The sequence below is a fragment of the Neomonachus schauinslandi genome, chromosome 2 (genome assembly GCF_002201575.2).
Source record: "Neomonachus schauinslandi chromosome 2, ASM220157v2, whole genome shotgun sequence".
NCBI classification, from domain to species: Eukaryota; Metazoa; Chordata; class Mammalia; order Carnivora; family Phocidae; genus Neomonachus; species Neomonachus schauinslandi.
Window position 1 is genome coordinate 32,667,538 of NC_058404.1, and position 22,464 is coordinate 32,690,001.

A 22,464-nucleotide genomic window follows, 5' to 3' on the forward strand; every position below is an offset into this window, starting at 1 on the left:
AATTATGAAACAATACTTAATTATCCATTTAACCAAACTGACAAAAAGATTTCAAAGGCACGTATAGAAGGTACATAGTCAGAGCAAAACAGCTGTTTCAATTATCAAGAAGACTTGGGTTTACTTCAGTAGTTAAAGACCTGATGATAAAGGTAATATGAAGTACAGGAAATTAATTTGATAGAACACTAAATATTTGTTTCTAGGCGAATTACTTAAAAGGTAAAGAAAAATCTTTCACAGTATCTTATCAAGAGCAGACCAATTGTCCAGGAAACTTTGTCCTTCCAGCAGATTTAGATTTATATAAGCACACTGGTGGTATTAAAGCTTGATTTTAAAATTCCTATAATAGCAATTCAATTTTTAGCCAACTTGACCATACAAGGTTTCCTTTTTTTTTTCTCTCTCTCTCTCTCTGGTCAACTTTCTTTGGCCATAGCTGGTCCTTCATTTTCCTTCTTCCCATTCTGAAATAGCCATTTAGGCAAAATCACTTTCATTTTTCTAAAAAAAAAAAAAAAAAAAAAAAAAAAGCATCTCTGTACCTCATACCTTTTCTAACAACAAAAAAATCAAATTTTCCTTGCAAACAGAGTTTTTTGCCACCTCATTTCTACTAGCTTTAATTATATATTAGAATTCTTTTTTAAAAAAAGATTTTATTTGAGAGAGAACAAGTGAGCAGAAGCAGGGGGAGGGGCGGGGGAAGAAGAGGGGCAGAAGGAGAAGCAGACTCCTCATTGAGTGGGGATCCTAACACAGGGCTCCAACCCAGGACCCTGGAGTCATGACCTGAGCCTAAGGCAGAAGCTTAACCAACTGAGCCAACCCAGGCGCCCATATATATATTAGAATTCTTAACCCTTAGAAGCCTTAATTTCTAGTTAAAACTAAGTAAGCCCTTGTGAACTGTTTGTCATACCAGCATTCTTTAAATTGGCAAATTTGGGGACGCTGGGTGCCTCAGTCTGTTAAGCATCTGCCTTCAGCTCGGGTCATGATCCCGGGGTCCAGGGATGGAGCCCCACATCCGGCTCCTTGCTTAGTGGGGAGCCTGCTTCTCCCTCTGCTTGCTGCTTCCCCTACTTGTGCTCTCTCTCTCTGACAAATAAATAAAATCTTTTAAAAAATTGTCAAGTTTGTGAATATATTTCATATCTTAGAAGCATACGTTTTCTTATAGTACAGTTTCTTTTGTGTGTGGCACCAGACATGTATACTGGCAGATGCAAGTATCTTTAGTTTCTCTGTAATAAGCCAAAAGTGGATAAACCTATGTTCAGTAACCAATATTTCTGTATTTCATTGTATTTGGAAATGACCTAGATAGTCAATGAAGTGCCATCACTTAACCTGGCACAACTCTTACCAGTGGAAGTCCAAGAAATTTAGCTATTTTTAGGTAGATATACCATAGAACAGTCATTGTTGAAATGATTACCCAAAAAGTCTCCTCCTATTTCTATTTAATACACTTTTTTTAGCAACCATTTTTAGATTCCTTATGAAGATTTCATGAGACATTAAAGCAGTTAGCCATCGTCTTAAGTTATCTTTCTTGCTGACAAAGTATGTAACAGAGATAGCTTGAGTTTAGTTGACTTTTAGTAAACACAAGTAGAATGTAAGTATTATACTTAATGCTGATAACTCTAAAATTAAACGAACCAAATTAAACTAACTTTTACCAAAGAATTATATGAGAGCATGTGAACTTGATAAACATTTGAGTTCACTTCCATTATATTTCTGAGATTTAGAAATACTTAATTTGATAAACACTCATTTGTCTGTAAGCCCATTAAATAGACTTCTTTACAAATTTTGACAATAACATCCAGAGGTAGAAAAATGTCGTGTGTGTGTATATACATACATACGTATGTATATATCCTATATCCATAAATATAAAAAGGCAGACACAGGGACTCCATAGCTTCATTCTTAAAATTTTAGCTATAAATCAGGTGCAATCCAAAACTCACTAGTTTATGAATCCTGGTGTCTCTGGCAGATGGAACAAGATAATGTTACCCACTTAGATGGTTCTAGTTTTTTACTAATATTTGTGGAGAAGTCTTTTAAGATTTGTCTTTGTCCTTGACAAGTGATATTATGATGACTGTGGACCAGACTGTGCAAAGGAGCTTTTACATCTCCCTTATTTTTAGTCTTACAGTATAGTTTTCCTTCCTCCTGGGGTGTTTGCTCTTCAAAGACATGGTAAGATTTACATCTTCAAGGGACAAATAAGAACGTAAGCTTTCTCCTAGGATTTTTGGAGTGTGTTTGTCTATCAGAAATCTGGGGTAATTTCTCCTTTTTCTTAAGTGCATGACAATTTTACTTTCAATGTCCCGATTATTTTTATGGTATCTTCAAATGTCTGAAGGCAAATAGGAAAAGGTGAGTGGACTTGGAGTTGCTCTTAGAGTTACGATTTTGTATCTCTAAAGATTCAAGTCATAAATCAAGAACTATTTATTCTAATTCTCTTTTTTAAGATTTTTTAATTTTTATTTATTTGACAGAGAGAGACAGTGAGAGAGGGAACACAAGCAGGGGGAGTGGGAGAGGGAGAAGCAGGCCTCCCGCTGAGCAGGGAACACCATGAAGGGCTCTATCCCAGGACCCTGAGATCATGACCTGAGCCGAAGGCAGAAGTCTGCGTAATGACTGAACCACCCAGGAATTATTCTAATTCTTCTTTTTGTTTTGTTTTTGGGGTTTTGGTTTTTTTTTCCCCCTTGGTCTACATTCCTGAAAGCTATGTTCAAAGAATTAGGTAGTTTTTTTTCCACTATAAGAATACCATTATTAAAGAGTTTGAGTAGCCCACCCAAGCACACTATTTTGATTTTGTCTTTTTATCAGGGAAGAATACTGTGTATTAATACGTAAATTACAAGACTTTTGTGTTCTGGAGCTTCAGGGTTTAGAGCAGTATGCCTTTGAAAAGACTGTACAAAGTGTTCAGCAAAGGCGTTTGGATGTTCCCCTGCTTTTTGAGTGCCCAATTTAACCTTTGATCAATTCACCTGAGGGGAGAAGCCTCTATTTATGTTTCTGTCAGTCCCTGAATATCAGCCTCCAGCTGAACCATTTCCTGGTCATGTGCAGGAGGGCCTGGAGATTTTCTGGACTACTGTTGCCTCTGTGAGGGAGATTTTATATGGGGGGTGGGGGGCTGGCTTGTGTGATAACTACAGGATTATCATGGTTGTGAAGAACACCCCTTAGCAGCCAAATATATTCCCTGTGAGTGGGCTTGTGAATGGCCATTAATCTTTTCAGTTCCCCTTTAAAACTGGTAGGATCTAAAAGTAGGAGTAAAGGGCTCTGTAATTTAGATGTGCTGTTGATCAGGGGACACAAGTTCTTTGAGTGGAGGTCCACGACATATCCACAAAAGACATTGCTTAGGAAGCCCTGCAGCTCATACAGCCTGATTACAGAGCCCAGCAAAAAGAGCCTTATGGTTTATCCCAGATGCTTCTCATAAATTTGCTTCCTTGTCTTCTGCATTTATATGAGTAACTTCTCCATTTGGGGCCTAGAGAAGAGGCTGGAGGCTCTGTAAATCTTGTCAGAAAAGGGAAGCTAAAATAGGTGGCTGAGTGTTTACCTCATTTTCTGGGAAGGTGGGGGAAACCTTTGGGGAGGTAAAGGAATTTGGGGAGGCAGTCAGGCCAGGTCTTAAAAAGGGAAATTTATGTTGGTTGTGGACTTTAGTTTTTGTTCTGATTTCTGTTCTTTCATCTTATTAAGGAAATCTCTACTTTTTCTATGGTCTTTCCATAGGAACCAGTAAGACAATTGCTTTATGATGAGAGCTTTCTATTTTTTTTTTCAAATATAGTTTTCCTAAGTTTCCTAAGTCAATCAATCTATTGATGGGTAGGATCTATTGATGGGTAGGATCTAGTATTCTTAATAGCTACTCAAACCAGTAAGCCTTTTTATGGCTTAACCAAGGATGCAATAGGTAGTCCAGAGGAAAGTGCAAAGGGTGTGGCCCATAAGATCCAGAAAGTTCTCTCCCTAAGTCAGCCTAAGAAAACAAAGATCTTTGTTGTCTTGGTTGGTAAGAAAGGTGTAGTGGAAACTGTCTGTGGTCTCCCATGGGATCATGAGATGCCTCCAGTCATAGACCCACTGCTCTGTGACACCAGGCAGGTGCTGCTGGAATGGGACTTCTCCAGCACTAACAAGACAGCCAAGGTTTAGATGACAAAGGCCACTTATTGGCTGCCTTAAGACAGATTTCCCTGAGAGCTGGCATGGCTGGACAAAGAAAGTGCTCTTGTGACTTTGCATTTCAGAATATCAGAGTATTCAACTGGCCACACCATACGCACCTGTACTTCCCCCTTCCAGTGGGCAGGGACCTGAGAAAATATTCTCACTGGTCACAAAACCAGACTCTCAAGATGTAAAACAAGATGTAGGGAAACCTGATCTGGTTTTTACATAGGAGACCCACAGCAAATTTGTCTAAACAGACACCAATCTGGTGAGAACCTTGAACTCACCAGTCTGTGTGGCCGGTTGGAAACACAGGCTAATAGGACCTCTCCCTGTGTTCTAGCCTTTGGTTTTGTCTCTTAAGACAATGACACAAAAGACTAAGATAGAGGAAAACAATGGCCATCTCTTGGAGGAAAAGGATTGATAGAAAACAAGAGTACTCTTTTTTTTTTATTATGTTATGTTAATCATCATATATTACGTCATTAGTTTTTGATGTAGTGTTCCATCACTGTCTTTTGTTTGCGTATATGACTGCACATGATCCAGTGCTCCGTGCAGAACGTGCCCTCTTTAATACCCATCACCAGGCTAACCCATCCCCCCACCCCCCTCCCCTCTAGAACCCTCAGTCTGAAAACAAGAGTACTCTTAATAGATTTTTACCGGAGTTGCTATATCCAAGGAACTAGTTCACACTAATGTTTTCTCCTGCTAATCTGAATTTGGAAAAAAAAAAAAAGAAAGAAAGAAAGAAAAGGACTTTCACCACTTTCATTTCCACCAGATCCCACAGCCAGAGATCTGGGAAACTGACGTGGTAAGAATTTTTACCTTCTGCCAGCTTCTGTCAAAGGTCCTGGGATCTCTCAACCACAGAAGCTCCAGAGGGAGCAGTTCCAGTGAGTGGAGGGTTCTATATTGGGGCACCATATCTGCAGGGGAAGAACACTTTTTCCTTCTTTCTTCTAAGTTCCTTGCCTGGACTAATAATTAAATTGGTATACGACAGGTTAACAGGAGAAAACAAATTAATTTCCTGCACAGGGGAACCCCAAAGAGATGAGGCTCCCAGTCTGCCTTAAGAAATCTGTCTTAAGGCAGCCAATAAGTGGCCTTTGTCATCAGGCAGTTGAGGCCTGTATGTCATCCTGAGCTAAGGAGAAGAGGTGAGGCTGTGGGACTTCAAAGGAGAGGAAGATAATTCATAGGAAGATAAGCAAATGCTTGATAAACAAATGTTTGCCATGTCCTAGGAATCAGTCTTTGTGATGTAAAAAGCTATCTCTGGCATTAGCTCTCTTCCTGGTCCAGACTCTATCTAAATTGTTTTAGACAGTTAAGGAAGAAGTAAAAAGCTCTTCTTGAGTCTATTGGCCTTGATTGTCTTACCTTCAAACAATCCATATGCCAACATAGCATATTTTCAGGTCATGTATTCTCTTTTTTTTTAATAATTTTTTTATTATGTTATGTTATCTGCTCCCGTTGACTTTGTAAGGAACAAGTATGTAAAATTTTTAGGTATTTTTTGAAGTGCTCAGTCCTAGGGGTTCTTGACGTAGCCATTTTTTCTCACAAATGAAATAATCTACAGATGGAAATCTACATTCATCCTTCGCCCATCCATCTATCCCTTAATTTCCATTCAATAATTAATATGCTAATAATAATTTCTATTATATAGTGAGTGCTTATTATATGCCATATAATAACCTGGTCAATTTACACTTACCTACTTGAAGGTATACAACAGTTTTGTAGTACTATAGTACTATAATACTACAATATTCCTTTTCTATGTGGAAGAATTTGGAGGACAAAGTAGGTTAGATATCTTACCCAAGATATTATAACTAATTGTAAGAGAGCCTGGATTTGAATCAAGCTCTAACTCCAAGCCCCCATTTGTTCCCTTGTATCAAGCTGCCTCTTGATGAAAGATATCAGGAGGAACAGTATTTTGTGTTTCTAATACAACTTGGAATAAATCTGTCTCTGACAGTGTCTGACATCCTCTCTAAGGAGGATAAGGAAATTAAGCCCCCTCAAATGTACACTCTCCACCTCCCAGTCAGATGACTGTCAGATCGAATCAGGGCACAGCTTCTATTGCTGGTCACTAGTGCCATGTGGTTTATTGTCAGTCTTTACTAAATACCGCATCTCAGCAGGATCAACTAAATCTGTGTATTAGGAAAAATAACAAAGGAATTAAAGGATTTCATATGAGCATCAAAACTTCATCCTCATATCAACATCCTATGTGATTTCCAGAAGAAGGACTTTGTTGTGCAAAGAAGGTCATCTCATTAAGAAATGGAAGACAAATCTTATTCCTCTTACTTTTCTTTATTAATCCTCCTCATAAAATATTGATTTTTTTAAAAAATGTAAGTTCTTCCCTGCATAAGACCTTTTTTGTCTAGAGCTAACCATTTTAGTCAAAATTCTGTTGCTTTTGGAATAGTGGAACTGATCTTTTGATTTGTGTAAGTCCAAACTGGTGATGAATGAAGGATTTGATGGATTGGAAGAAATACCGTAAAATTAGGGTATAATTGGTATGATTAAGCACCTGATATGGAAATAATGGAATCTATGCATTTAAGTTATGTTTGTACTTATTTTTAGAGCTTCTGTAGCTATATTTTTCTTAAAAGTGTAAAACAAAATCGAAATGGTAGAAACTATGAGTTTGAAATTTGTAAAAGAGTAAATGAAAACAGTTGATAAACATGTTTTAATATTCAACTTGGCTGGTAACCAAGAAGTATATGTGAAACAATATTCATTTTATCCATCAATTAACAAATATCACCAAATGTTTAATGCTGGTGAGGATGAGGAAAATTGGTAAAGTCCTATAATGCTGGTGGCTATGTCAATTTGCAGAGTTTTCTGAAAATAAATTTAGTCACACATATGTACTTAATACATATTTGTTACAGAGAATGGTCACAGCATTTCATCATGGCTTCATTGAACTCTTTATTTAGATATGCTTGTCCTTTGCCTTCATTTAACCTACAGTCTAAAGGAAGGTACATTGGTATACATAAATAATTATGTAGTAGTACAAAGTATTATGGAAGGACAAAGAAGGAATGTATCCTGGAATTTTTGTTGTTTCAGTAGGGCTTTACATATGACATGTCAACTAAATAAAGCCTGAAAGATCAGAGCAGGCTATAAGCCAAACAAGGAGGAATTAGTAACGTAGGCAGAAGAAAAAGCGTGGCGCAGGCAGATCCCAGGTTAAGTGTTGGACCCCTGAACGAATTGACAGTCCCTGGAGCCTCCTGTTGGTGAAATGATTCAGTGTGAAGGAGGGCGAGCAAGAATGACGATGAAGCCTGGACCAGTGGTAGTCATTCAGAATAGTGGTGATGACTAGGGGCAGGGTAGTAGGAATAGGGATGAAAAGCAGTTACTGAATTACAAAGATATTTAGGAGACAGAACCAGTAGGGCTTAGTGATAAATTGGATATGGGGTCCGAGCAGAAGAAAGTAGGTGATGCCCAGCCCTGGGGGAACTTGGAGAACTCAGTGACTGCTAAGGTTACGCTTTCATTTGGGGAACTTAGGCCAAAGAACAGATCTAAGGGTCCAAGTAATTCTAAGCTGTGCTTTAGGCATAAAAAGTTTGAGGGTTCTACGGGTACCTGGGGGGCTCAGTCCGTTGGGTGTTGACTCTTGGTTTCAGCTCAGGTCACGATCTCAGGGTCCTGGGATCAAGCCCTCTGTCCTGCTCTGCCCTCAGAAGAGAGTCTGCTTGAGGTTCTCTTCCTCTGCCCATTCTCCCACTTGCACGTTCTCTTTCTTTCTCTCTCTCTCAAATAAATCTTTAAAAACATTTTTTTTGAGGGGTCTATGGGGACATTTATGTGAATATATCTTGAGGCAATTTCTTATATAGATTTGAATGTCCAGAGACAGAAATGAGTTTAAGATACATATTTGAGTCTAATCAGAATATAAGTAAGTGGAGCATTATAATATCGATATAAAATAAAGTCTGGAAATACCTGTTAAATAGTAAGACAATGGCAAGATCAAAATTGACATCTACTCTCAATCATTAAGAATCTGGTTAATGAAAAGTAATACCATGACAATATGAAATAGCATCTCACAAATATGCACAGAAAACCCAAATATTCAATATACATCTGATAAAGAAAGATACAGGAATGAAATATACTGAATTATGAATAGTAATAATCTTTGGGAATTTGGTGACAATGGACAACAATGTGTTCAAGAATATATGTATTATTTGTCTTTTTCTCTAGTGTTTCATAAGACATAATTTTCAGTAGAAAACATCATAAAAGTTAAAGATTATATTTTTTGTTGTATTTGATTTTACTAGAATGTTTGCAAGTTACAAGGTCATCCTAAGAGAGATTTTACAAGGTTGTTTTCTGCATATAATTTCTCAGTAGATGATAACACAAGACTTAGTCGTATATTCAGTCTTTTGTCTCCTGTCCAAATGAAAGCAGAATGGGGAAAATATTATTGTGTCAACAGAGATTTCAACCTAAGTTTGCTCCTTGGAGCTCTTTGACAAGTTGTTTAACCTCTGAGGGCCTGAGATAAGAGTTGGCCCAGATTTTATCTAAGATGAACTCCCACTCTGTTTTGCTTGAGTCCAGATCACCTACAAAAAATGTATCAAACCATGTTGCAGTCAAATTGGCCCATATTAAAATTTTGAGCTATGCAATTTATGGGTCACCATCTGAGTTTTTAAAATGTGACCGACATGTAATGGAAGTGTGTTTATTTCAAAGGGAATTTAGTGTTTGTTCCTTATGCTTTTGTTTCCCACCTTTTGTTTCTTCTTTTTGTCATAAAAAGATTGAAAGTCCCTACTGTATTCGTGTGCAGAACATAAAACATGAAGCTCTTCCTGAAAGGTAATTTTCCAAGAATGAAAAATATGAGAATAGTGTTTGATTGTTTGGTTTTCTGTCATTCAGTGTTGCATTAAAACAACCATTTTTCCATAACTATGAATGGCCTCACTCTCGAAAACTGTCAGTTACAAATGAAAAGCGATAACACTTTGAAAAGCAAAACCTTTCCCAAATCCCACTAGGTTTTCAGAAGAATTTGAAAACTAGTCAGTGGTACATATTCATAGACAAATGTATCCATTGTTGGGGGAAAAAATTAAGAAACAATTTCTAAGCTTCACCTATCTACTATTTTCAGCAAAATATTACTCTTTTTTTTTATACTTTAGAATGAATAATTTTTATAAATCTTATAATCTAATCCTTTACATTTTTTCCTAGGGACATATTTGTTAGTTTTTTTCTGATTTGTGAATTTTAATAAGTAGAAGTTAGACATCATGAAGTAAAGTCTAGAAGTTGCCATCATTTACGGAGCCTTTTATATTCCTTTACTCAACAGATAATTGTTTATGTATATGTATATAAATATACACACACTATATATATGTATATATAAGGATATAGTTATATATTGTGTTTATTTTTGGAACATATTTTGAAAATATAGTGAAAGCAAAACAATAAAAATTTAAATCCTTAATAATCTCATCACAGGTAGAGAACCATTGGACTAAATTTGGCCTCTTATATCGGAGTCCCATTGGAGAAACTGTTATCGTGGGAACAAGGGTCTTGTGCTAAATCTGGTTGTATGTTGCTTGTTTCTGTTCAGGAACAAGTCCTGCCATCAGAAATAGTGTGAAATCTCTGACTTAGACTCAACGTCAGAAGTCTGTTTTGTGTATAAGTCAAGGGAGAACCAAAATGGTGTTCATTTTAAAAACAAAAAGAACTTTCCCTGTGGCCTTGGGAGATAGGCCACTTGTGTTGGTATGGCTTAAAGAATAACTCCATCCCATGTATCAGAACAAACATGGTTTCTCCCTCATGAAAAGCATACACAAAGAATTACTTTAACCTGACTTTGGGACCCGTTTTGTTAAACCAAGAATGCTATCTCTCTATAGTTTGGTAGTTTCTTTGTATCTACATCTCAGAAAGCTCTTAGTCAAAGGCACATAAAAACAGGGATGTTGGGGGAATGCCTGGGTGGCTCAGTCGGTTAAGCATCTGCCTTCGGCTCAGTTCATGATCCCAGGGTCCTGGGATCAAGACCCACGTTGGGCTCCCCACTCAGCGGGGAGTCTGCTTTTCCCTCTCCCTGCTCATGCTTTCTTATCCTCTCTCTCTGTCTCTCAAATAAATAAAATCTTTTAAAAATTCTTAGAAACAGGGATGTTGGAGCCAAGTAGGGCCAATGATTTAGTATAAATGTTAAAGTAAACTCTAAAATGTGAGTTCTGATGAAGATATATTTATATCTCCCTGTTTTCAACTTGTATTCCGTGACGGCACATGCCATGACTTAGGTTGGAATGCCTTCTCCCATTTGTTCCCCCCTTCAATTCCTGTGTCCAAATTGTGCTGAAATGTTTTCTTCCTTGTGATGTTTGCCATGAACCCTCCCAAGGAAAGTCAGGCTGGCTCTTTCCACAGTGCTCCTATGACATTTTGTATATAGTTCCAATATACTGTTGGCTTGTTTATCGTTGTTCTATAATTTTTTGTCTCTAATTTAGTGTGTGAGCTCCTTGAGTAAATTAACTATGTCTTAGTGAACTTTGAATTTCCAATGCAGAGAACATTGACTAACCTTAGTAGGCATGCACATGTACGTCAATTAAAAAAATGAACATATGAACGTAAATTATGATAATTTGGAGAATAGTGAATGTCCTTTCATAAGCTCTACTGAAATCTAAGGTTTCTTGTTTGAGGAACAAAGAGTGACCCTTCATATTTCTTTGACTGTGTTGTAAGCATTGTTTACTATCTTCCACTCTGCAAAATTTAAGATCTGCTCAATGGAATAATATCCTAGGTTGATGAGATAGAAGATCGACACAGGTGAAGTGAACTATGCAAATGCAGTGATATATAAAACATTTCCATTTTTATGAGAGGTTGGGAAGAAGGCAGAATAGTTTGAGTTAAAAAAAAAAAAAACTCTTATTGAGGCCTAGGGAAAGAGTCTGTGTTTCATAAATTGCATTAAATATTTGCTATGTAAGATTCCGATTGTTGTTCTGCATTCAGTGGGTGCAGTGCATTCCCTATCTAATTAAATAACCATATGGAGACAAGCCACATTTCTGTAAACAAAAGCAAAGAACCCAGCTCTTTTGTGCTGTGTTAGATTATGTAACTTGGTTTCCCTCCTATGGCTTTCTGCTCCGACTTGCATATTGCCATGGACCAGTATGCTTACAGACACTGAGTGGATTTTAAAGAGCTATTTCTAAGGTGCCTTGCTCATTTAAATATTACAGAGAGAGGGGCTCTGGAATACTGTGAAATTTCCTATGGTTAATAACTGCTTGCCTATTAAAGGCAATGATTTTGGGATCTGGCCAGCAGGAAATCCATTGTATATCATCCTACTGCTTTGCAGGATGACCATGTGCCTGGTGTATGGTATAAGCATTTGCTACGTGTTTATTGAATAAATAAATGCTTCACAGCATGTGTTCCTGGGTTTTGACCTAACAAAATTATACTAACATACATATGGGTAGTAAATAGTAAAAACACATTACAAGCAACAGTTCCATATCATGAGGGCTCTGGGTTGAAAATAAGAGTCGTAATCACAAAATTGAAATACAAATATTAGGATAATAAGCTTGGGAATGGAAGTCCTAGAGATCATAATTATAAATATCTTTCTTTTGTTTGCTGTTCTTTATCCAGGCGGTGGAAGTGGTGGCATATTGTATTTATGTAACATTTGGGCATTTACTGTGTATTTTTTATATATATTATCTCACTTTAATGTCACAAACCGCTGACTAATAAATTTCAGTTGCTCATTTTTTATGAATGAGAAAATTGGAACCTCGTAGTTAAGTTACTCACCAAAGTTCACAGAGGTAACCCAGAGTTTAAGTCAGATTATTTGTTTCTAAAGTTCTTCACTCTTGCCAGATTTAGTCTTTGATTAATGGCAGAATTATTGGTTGGACATTGAAACAAATAGGAATGTTTTGTTCCAGTGAGAGTACAAGCATACTTTGGAGAGAGAAGAGGAAAATAAGGGGCTCCTGGGTGGCTCAGTTGTTAAGCATCTGCCTTTGGCTCGGGTCATGATCCCAGGGTCTGGCATCGAGCCCTGCATCGGGCTCTCTGCTCAGGGGGAAGCCTGCTTCTCTCTCTCCCACTCCCCCCGCTTATATTCCCTCTCTCGCTGTCTCTCACTCTGTCAAATAAATAAATAAAAAATCTTTAAAAAAAAAAAGGAAAATAAAAAGAAGAAATGTGTTTCAAAGTACTCTTGTGGGTAAAAAGTGTGAAAATAATTTGGGATTTCTCAAAACCTGTTAAAGCTCAACTCCATTTGTACTCTAACGCTGTGCAATGCCAACATATTTTGCCGATAGCCCAGGGTCTTATGAATCCCACTTCGGAATGACTCTGGCCTCCAGTGTGCCCAATCCTGTTACAGATTTAACAGATCAACCAGTGGAATAGTGGCAGTTTTGCATGGTTAAACATGATAGAATGGCATTGCCCTGATGCCAGTCTCTTTCTTTCTGAGGTTCACTGTTTCCTGTAATACTCCTTGTTATTTTTTTTTAAGATTTATTTCATTATTTTTATTTTTATTTTATTTTTTTAAAGATTTTATTTATTTATTTGACAGAGAGAGATACAGCGAGAGAGGGAACACAAGCAGGGAGGAGTGGGCGAGGGAGAAGCAGGCTTCCTGCCGAGCAGGGAGCCCGATGTGGGACTCAATCCCAGGACCCTGGGATCATGACCTGAGCCGAAGGCAGACGCTTAACCACTGAGCCACCCAGGCACCCCTATTTCGTTATTTTTAGAGAGAGAACAAGGGTGTGTGCCTGAGCACAGGGGCAGGGGCCAAGGGAGAAGGAGAAGTTTAAGCAGACTTACCGCTGAGTGCGGGGCCCAACATGGGGCTCAATCTCAGGACCCTGAGGTCATGACCTGAGCTGAAACCAGGAGTCTGATGCTTAAGGGACTGCGCCACCCAGGCACCCCTACTCCTTGTTATTTTTAATTGGAGTTTCAGTAGTTAAATATTCCTGCTCAGAGATGAAACAATTTCCAAATGAAATATTGAAAAAGCTTTCTCATTTTATTTTCAAACACATATTCTTCAACTTCGTTGTTTTCTAACTTTAGTGAAGATACCTAGTCATTTGATCATAATTAGTTGAGTACTTTCTGTGCTCTTCTCTCAAGAATATTTTCTCAAGACCTTGTCTAGGATGTGCCCATAATATACCTGAAATCACAGTCCAACTAGTGGGGTAACTGTGTGAGTGATCTTTAAGATGAATATTATACTTAATTGTAGGCTGTGAGGTACCACACAGGTAATGTATCATTTTATATCTTTTTTTGGTTTTATGAACTGCGTGCTACTGCCATAAGGCACTCACTAAATTACCGCACCAGACTTCGAAGGGTCCATTCATCTGAACTAAAATGGAATTGTGAGGTGATTGGAGTCAGAGCTCTGTTCAAATTCTGAGCCCCATTGACTAGCCGGATGACCTTAGACAAGGCACAGAATCGAAGCATTTCCTCAAATGTGAACAGGATACTGTGCCCACCACAGAGAGTTGATACGGAGCTTAAGTGACTTAATCCACACAGAAGGTGTATCACCATAATCTGTAATCATTCAATACCTAGCTGCTCTTACTTTACTGTCTGATATCCTAGTTTCCTTGGTTTTTAGCTGTCCAAAATCAGTGACACTGAGAGCATTGAATTTAATAAAATGAAGCTTGGAGCCCTGGCTTTGTTGAAGAAGGAAGATCTAGTTGTATCAGTGAGGAATATCTTCTAAAGAAACAACAGAAAATCTGAGTGTTAGTAGCTTAAATAAGTAAAGATTTAAAAAAAATTGTCTGGAGGTGGATGCTCTGTGGTGTTATTTCAGCCTCTATGTTGTCTGCTCCTCTGGGACTTTTTTTCCTCTTGATCTTCCCTAGTTAAGGCAGGGACAAAAGGGAGAAGGGACAGAACCTACCAGACCTGTTTCCTTTATCAGGAAAATGAAAGCTTTCTCAGGAATCTCTGCTTATGACTCATTGGCTAGATGGCTGTCACTTGACCTTTCCTGCCTGCAAAAGAGTAAACTGAGTCCATGACTTCTCCAGCCTCTATTGTAAAAGCAAGTATGGGAAAAGGCAGTTGACTGGGTCATATAGTTGCCAGCATTCATCACACCAGGTTTAAAACTTTTCTTTGAATTAGAAAGCAGGGGCAGACGTATTGAGGTCAGTAGGTACATTTACCCTGAAGCCCAGAAGTATTCAGGCAGGCTTCCATAAAACCATTTATTAAAGTAAATTGCCCTCCACCCCCAACACCTCCAAAGAAGAGGATTTGTTGGCAAATTCTAAGCCCCTGAAAAGTACTCAAGTCACTTCCTTTCTTTCAGTCACATCCCTTTTGCTTTGATGAATCCCCTGAGAATTTCCTGAGCAATTACGTTCTAAGCCAGAAGGTGGGGTTGAGCACAGCGGGCCTCCTTGGGGCAAAATGGAGGTAGGTGACTCCCAGCCTTGTGCGGTAAGGAAGGGGTATCATCCTGGAGGTCAGCCTGTGGGGAGAACCCAGCCTTCTTGCAGCACCAAAGCCATCTGAAGGGCAGGGCATTATTGTAATGCGAACTTGATCCTGAGCCCATGGTGAGACTTAGGGGAGGGGAAGTGGGACTAGGGGAACAGTGTTAGGTAAATACCACTCCCAACACTTCACTATACAAAACAAAAAACAAAACAAACAAAAACAACAAAAAACAAAAATCAAAACAAAACAAAAACCAAAACGAGCAAACAAAAAAATCACTTATTTCATTTCTTTGTTGGAAGGATACAAATAAATGGTAATATGTATGCAAATATACCTATGATCTCACCTTCCCACTGCCACCCTTGATAAATTGATTTTTTCCTTTGTTCCTTGTTTTCATGGATCCTGGCCCTTTTCGTATACATATATGACTCTGACATGGCTTCAGTAATAATTAAGATGTAATGTTACAATTTGCCTCTCCCCCCCCACCTCCTCTGAGCATTAGGATTGAATGATTCTTTTTTTTTTTTTTCCTGATAAGGATCTATTTATTTTTTTAATTATGTTATGTTAATCCCCATACATTACATCATTAGTTTTTGATGTAGTGTTCCATGATTCATTGTTTGCGTATAACACCCAGTGCTCCATTCAGTACATGCCCTCTTTAATACCCATCACCAGGCTCACCCATCCCCCCACCCCCTCCCCTCTAGAACCCTCAGTTTATTTCTCAGAGTCCATAGTCTCTCATGGTTCATCTCTCCCTCCGATTTCCCCCACTTCATTCTTCCCTTCCTGCTATCTTCTTCTTCTTCTTCTTTCTTCTTCTTCTTTTTTTAAACATATAATGTATTATTTGTTTCAGAGGTACAGGTCTGTGCTTCAACAGAGGATTGACTGATTCTTAATGGAGGTCCTTGAGATAGTCAGGACACTTTTCTTTTTTTTTTTTTCCTAGAGATTTTTATTTATTTGAGAGAGAGAATGAGATAGAGAGAGAGAGCATGAGACGGGGGAGGGTCAGAGGGAGAAGCAGACTCCCTGCTGAGCAGGGAGCCCGATGCGGGACTTGATCCTGGGACTCCAGGATCATGACCTGAGCTGAAGGCAGTCGCTTAACCAACTGAGCCACCCAGGCGCCCCCCCACCTACTTTTCTATTCCACTCTTCTGCTCTGTTTCAGGTGAAAGCTGAACTTGTTACTTTATTTAAAGGGTATTTATTAAAATAGCAGGAGGGTAGCCTAATTGCTTTTAGATCTCTGTTTTGTGAATTGGATGGTTTAAACTTGATTTGTGATCTAGTGCCTTCATCATTTTATTGATTCTGAATAAATGTGGCCTTACTATTTATTTAGGGTTAGTTATGATGCTCCTTGCCCCTGTTTTAGTAGTTACTTTGGACATTGGTGCATTGTTACTAGTTAAGCAAAATTCATCCTTCGGAATGTATGTCTGTGGCTATTCATTCAGGCTACCGCCGTATGGTTTAGATATTCTTTATCAGGTGACCCTTTTCTGCAGCAGTGAATTACTTTGGACAGAACTCAAGCCTGTGATGGGAGTGTGAGCTGTTTGATGTCCATATAAAATCTTTTAATACCTTTGTCATTTCCTCTAATGCATGGATTTACAAAAGCCTGAGGGGACTTAGTATTTATTGAAGATGAAAATTGGCATGAGCAGTCAGTAACAAAATGAATTAATATATGATCTATTTTATGAAGTCCATTGTAAATGTAATTTAAAACATTAAAAAAAAAACCCTCTCAGATTCTGTCCTGAAACCCTTCTTATTCCATATGGCATATACACGTTTTATTTTCTGAGTGACTGTGTTGGTACTTTTATGACATAAATTGTTTATTCTCTTGCTATTTAGGGCATTTGCTTTCTGATGAATTTTTGGTACATCCAGTTACGTATGAGCTGACTTTTCTATTACAAATGCATTTTAAAGCTTATAGTATCTTTTTTTTTTAAGATTTTATTTATTTATTTGACAGAGAGAGACACAGCGAGAGAGGGAACACAAGCAGGGGGAGTCGGAGAGGGAGAAGCAGGCTTCCTGCTGAGGAGCTGGATGTGGGGCTGCATCCCAGGACCCTGGGATCATGACCTGAGCTGAAGGCAGACGCTTAATGATTGAGCCACACAGGCGCTCCTGAAGCTATAGTATTTTAAACTCTTTGTTGTGTGAGATTTTCCCCCCTTATGTTGATGTATTTAGTGGAAAAAACTAGTTTGGAGATTCAAACTCTTGTTTAATTCATTGTGGGGGCATGAGTGGTGCTCGTGTGTTCCCACTGGCAAGGCATGTTTTTCATAACTCACTTCCTTTTATTTCCTAGAATTAGAGGCAACCATACCTCTTGTGCCCTAGTCCCTCCCTCTTGATTTGCATTTGAGAATGCCCCAAGTCTTAAAATATTACCCCCTAATATTGTGGCTTAGGTTTACCTTTGACGGTGCTTACTTGATATAGCTGATTGGCTTAAGTGTGAATAGTAAGAGGCTCAGTTGTTTGTTCTGAATGACACTGAAGGGGCACAGAGAACCAGGTGAAATCACAGGACGCATCCTGTCTGTCACCTAGGCTTGCGCCGGATGAACTGGGTTGTTCTTCCAGGGCTTTCGCTAGGTTCCTTTCCCAGCTTCCTCCTGGAGAGTGGTTTGCTTTGAATATGAATAATCCTTTTCAGGGCATAGTTGATCTCAATACTGTGAAATTCTTGCTTTCTTTGTTCGTTCTTTGGAGTGGCCATGGAAGGCACACTTGTTCCTTCTGGTCATTTCCACAGTGCTTAGTGTTCAGACCTTGCTCCCCTTGACTTTGCCGTAGTTTCCCAGGACTTAAGTCCTTGCTAAGTGTAGTGAAGAGGTAGTGAAGCAAAATCTTGGCTTCTGCTTTTCCCTTTTTATTTTGCTTCTCTCTACTCATCAGTTCCCTAAATTTAGGGGAGAATCATGTCCATTTTTTATCTTTGAAGAAACATAAATATAGGTCCCAAAGTAAAACCTCACGGCTATTTTAGGGATTCGTTTTAGTTTGTCACCTTGGAAGTGAGATTCGCAGTATATCGAGGGGAATGTTGGGGGCAGAGAATGGAGCTGTGGGCCAGTGGAACAAATGTACATTCCTTTTAGAAGGTTCAGTAAGTTGGTAGGTTTTGGAGAAAACTCTTTCTAAGGTAGAATATTAGCCAGCCTCCAGTTTCAGAGGTAAAGAAGGCAAACGATTTGGAATTTTTTTCACATGTCTTAAGACTAAGTACCCTCCAACAACATGGTCATTATCCACACTCAGTTATGGGAGAACAAAAGCTATTTCCACCATTATTTCAAAGTTTTGAGGCAGCTCGGGGCCTCATTGAACCCCTTGAGGTAACCACTCACCAGACTGAATCTTAAGGTTCAGCCTCTCATCCCCCAGATGTTGTCTCTGTTCTTTCAGCAAAGACCTGCAGACTCAAAAGTGTGGTTTGAGGATGTCTCCTATTCATTATTTTCCCTTGTCTCATGACCCTGAAGGTGTGTCCAGCTAGAAGTACCATATTATACTAGTTCAGCCTCTAGAAGAGAATTCATCTGCATAGGTTGTATCGATAGGATGCAGTATTTTTCAGCACAGATTCTTAGAGCTGGTGTGGGTTACGCTTTGCATCCTGATGCATGTGCTGTTGATATAGGCAGTGTTCTCATGGCCTCTTTGATTTTGCAGGAACTGACAATGGCGAAGCCCTTCCTGAGTCCATCCCCTCAGCTCCTGGGACGTTGCCTCATTTCATAGAGGAGCCAGATGATGCTTATATCATCAAGAGCAACCCCATTGCACTGAGGTGCAAAGCAAGGCCAGCCATGCAGATATTCTTTAAATGTAATGGCGAGTGGGTCCATCAAAATGAGCATGTCTCCGAAGAGAGTCTGGATGAGAGTTCAGGTAAGAATGTGAAGCCATTCTTATATCCTCCCCTGGTATCCTCACATTGTCGTATGGCTGGGAAAAACTATGTGAGCCACCCACCAGTGATTTATTTGAATGAGGTCATAATAACATCATCCAGGAATATTAGGTGCTATCGTATGCTTATTTTTTTTTATTTAAATTCAATTAGCCAACGTGTAGTACATCATTAGTCTCAGGTGTAGTGTTCAACAACTCATCAGTTTTGTATAACACCCAGTGCTCTTCCCATCACATGCCTTCCTTAATGCCCATCACCAGTTACCCCATCCCCCACCCACCTCCCCTCCAGCAACCCTCAGTTTGTTTCCTAGAGTTAAGAGTCTCTCATGGTTTTCCTCCCTGTCTGATGACTTCCCATTCAGTTTTCACTCCCTTCCCCTATGGTCCTCTGCCCTGTTTCTTATCATATGTTTAAATGACTCCACAGCTCCTTTGCTAGCCTATTCTAGGAGGGTAAAGGGGCATTTTTATCTCCCTGCTCTATATAACTTCAGCACCCAATTTTGTATGGAAGTTAATATTCTTACTGGAAATAAAACCTACAAGTCACTGCTTTCATTTTCTCCATTCTAAATATTTTGGAAGGCAAATCTTCCACCGAACACCTCTTTAAGCAATATAATTTCAGTTAATTTAATCTTTCCTCCTAGATCTTATTCTTGTATACGTCATTCTCCATGGTCAGTGGTTTCTGAGTCTCCTTTAAGTTCTTTTGATTACTGTGTAATGACAGAGCCCAAATTTGATTGTCAAATTTGAATAGGATCTCCAGTATGAAAGAATTTAGGGACCATCTTTATTAATATGGCTGATTTGGTCTATGAGTGGGGGATGATGAGAATAATGACCATATTGGTTAGTGTTTATTGAGCACTTACTATGTACCAGGTCTCATCTAAGCATTTAACAGACCTTATAGACCTTCCTATCTCACTGTCCTTCCAACAGTCCTCTGGGATAAATGACACTATCATTACCTTCTTATAGATAAGGAAACTGAGACTCAGAGACATTAAGTAAACCACGGATTTGTCCTGATCTGAAAGCAAGATCATTTGACTTAAAACTTGCAAAATTTAGGGGTGCCTGTGTGGCTCAGTCAGGTTAAGCATCTGACTCTTGATTTGGGCTCAGGTCATGATCTCAGGGTCATGGAATTGAGACCCAAGCTCAGCAAGCAGTCTGCTTCCTCTCCCTCTGCTCTTCCCCCTGCTTGTGTGTGCGCTCTCTCTCTCTCTCTCTCTAAAATAATAAATAGATTTTAAAAAAAACTTGCAGAATTTATAACTTGTTAAATTTTAGTGTGTAACAGAAACAGTATATGCTTTTGAACTTTGGCTTCTCAGACTAACTGAAAATTTAGCCTCACCCTAAAACCAGTTGCTCTCACCCTAGATCATTGCTCTTATTAGTCCCCATTCACTGTCTAGATAACAGAGTTCAAATAAGTCAAAAAGCCTGAGTATAATTAGGAAGTTTCAAATCAGCTTAATTTATTAATTATATGCCACTGCTACTCAATGCTAAAGGCCTTGCAGAGTGTTCAAAGAATGGTAAGATGAAAACAGCAATCTCTAGGACTTTACACCTATTGATAGGTAGAAGTCCAGTATACCCATAAGTGCACTTATCCTATGGAAGATTAAAAAAAAAGATTATGCCCAATTAGGATTATCAGGAAAAGTGTGGAATCCATAGCATTTGAAAGGGACGTCGATGACTACTTAATTCAAATTAAGTAACTGAATTAATTTATTAATTGATGCTACACTAAATGGGAGAGAGAGAGGGATCTCTGTGGCTTGGAGGTCAACATTAGCAAATGAAAGAAAGCTTAATATCTGTTCAGCAGGAAGTTTGATTTGGTTGAAATAGAAAATGGATGTGGAAACTGGCAAATTCAGTTCAATCAAGGGCTCAAAAGGCCTCAAATAGGAAGTGAGGGGTTCCTTACTTAATTTTATGAATCTTGGTGGTAGTGGGGATTGATTATATTGACATATGGGAATGCAGTGTCTGGAGCTCTGCTTCAAGGAGCGAATCTGGTGCAGGTGTTTGGGAAGGTAAGAAGAAATGAGAATGGATGAGTTAGGAGACTTTGATATTTCAGTTGAGGGAAGGAAAAGTCTGCCTCTAGAGTGGTGGCCACAAAAATAAGAACTACATTTCTGGTATGAGAAGCACTTTAACATATCAGACTGAATAGCTGACGGAATGAATGAATGAATGAATGGAGAATATGGAGGAATAACAATCCCAACAGAAGCAGAAGGGGGATGCTATTGATGTAAGTAATTATATCAGCAAGGAGAGAAGGCTGAGATCATTGGACAAGCTGAATTTGAAATATTTATGGGATATAAGGAAGAGGTGTAGATCTGGAGTTTGTAGAGCTCCGAGATAGAAGAGTCAGTTTGGTAGTCATCAGGAAAGGATGAAGCCATGAAGACAAAGGAGTTGTCAAGAGAGAATGGGTAATATGAAAAGGAAATGGATCCAGAGCGCTACTTCCTTAGGAGTCAGGAGGAGGAATATCAGCTGCCAGCAAGGAAGCAAGCAGAAAAGAGTATGCTCTCTTCCAAAGCAAAAAAGTGAAACTTGTTTCAAAAAGATCTTCGGGCAATACTCTGTTTCTTCCTGGGAATCGATAAAGAAGAACGCAAAGAACTAAACCTATATAAACAGTGCTAAACATTATACAGTTCTGAACTCATTTGGGATTGCATTATGGATGCATAACTTCAGAAGGTAAAGAAACACCTAAAACCTTATCACAATGCCCTGTTGCAGTTTGGAACTGGTATGAGGAAGGGAAAAAAAAAAAAGTGCCTGTTTTCGAGATGTTCTTCAGACCAAAAACATGCTCAGAATTGTGGAATTTAAATGTGAGAACTGGAAGGGACCTTAGTGATAACCTAACAGGCCTATTTTACACAATAAAAATCTTAAATTCCAAGAGCTACAACTAGTTTATGGCATAGCTACTTCTAGAACCCAGATATCCTGGGGCACCTGGCTGGCTCAGTCGGTAGAGTGTGCAACTCTTAATCTTGGGGTTGAGTTTGAGCCCCACATTGGGTGTAGAGATTACTTAAAAATAAAATCTTATTTTTTTAAAGATTTTATTCATTTGAGAGAGGTGGAGACAGAGACAGAAAGAGCACAACTGGGGAGAGACAGAGGGAGAGGGAGAAGCAGGATCCCCCACTGAGCTGGGAGCCTGATCTGGGGCTCGATCCCAGGACCTGGAGATCATGACCTGAGCTGAAGGCAGATGCTTAACCATCTGAGCCACCCAGGCACCCCTAAAAATAAAATCTTAAAGAAAAACAAAATAGAACCCAGATCTCTACTCTCTACTTTACATATGGTTTCCTGTTCTCCTTCCTAGTCAGAATATTGACAAATTCCCTTACTGATGTAAGGATGTGTTTCAGCACATGGCTCCTCATTTTCCATCCTGAGCCTGTTTCATATTTCTGTTTCCCAAGTGTATAATCCCATAGCTATTCCATTGGGATTTCTTTATCCCTCATCATTTCTTCCATCTCTGTGAGGGCTAATCCTTTATTCTAGGTCATGTTTCTGGCACTGTTAGGCAAG

The 22,464-nt window shown here is 38.9% G+C and overlaps 1 protein-coding gene across 1 annotated transcript in view; it reads left to right on the forward strand.

Moving 5' to 3' along the window:
- UNC5D (unc-5 netrin receptor D) overlaps positions 1-22,464 on the forward strand; it is a 526,408-nt gene that overhangs the window by 272,652 nt on the left and 231,292 nt on the right. The window contains exon 2 of the mRNA XM_021681506.1: positions 18,616-18,834. Within this exon, the coding sequence (XP_021537181.1) occupies positions 18,616-18,834 (219 nt within the window). The remainder of the gene's footprint in view (positions 1-18,615; positions 18,835-22,464) is intronic.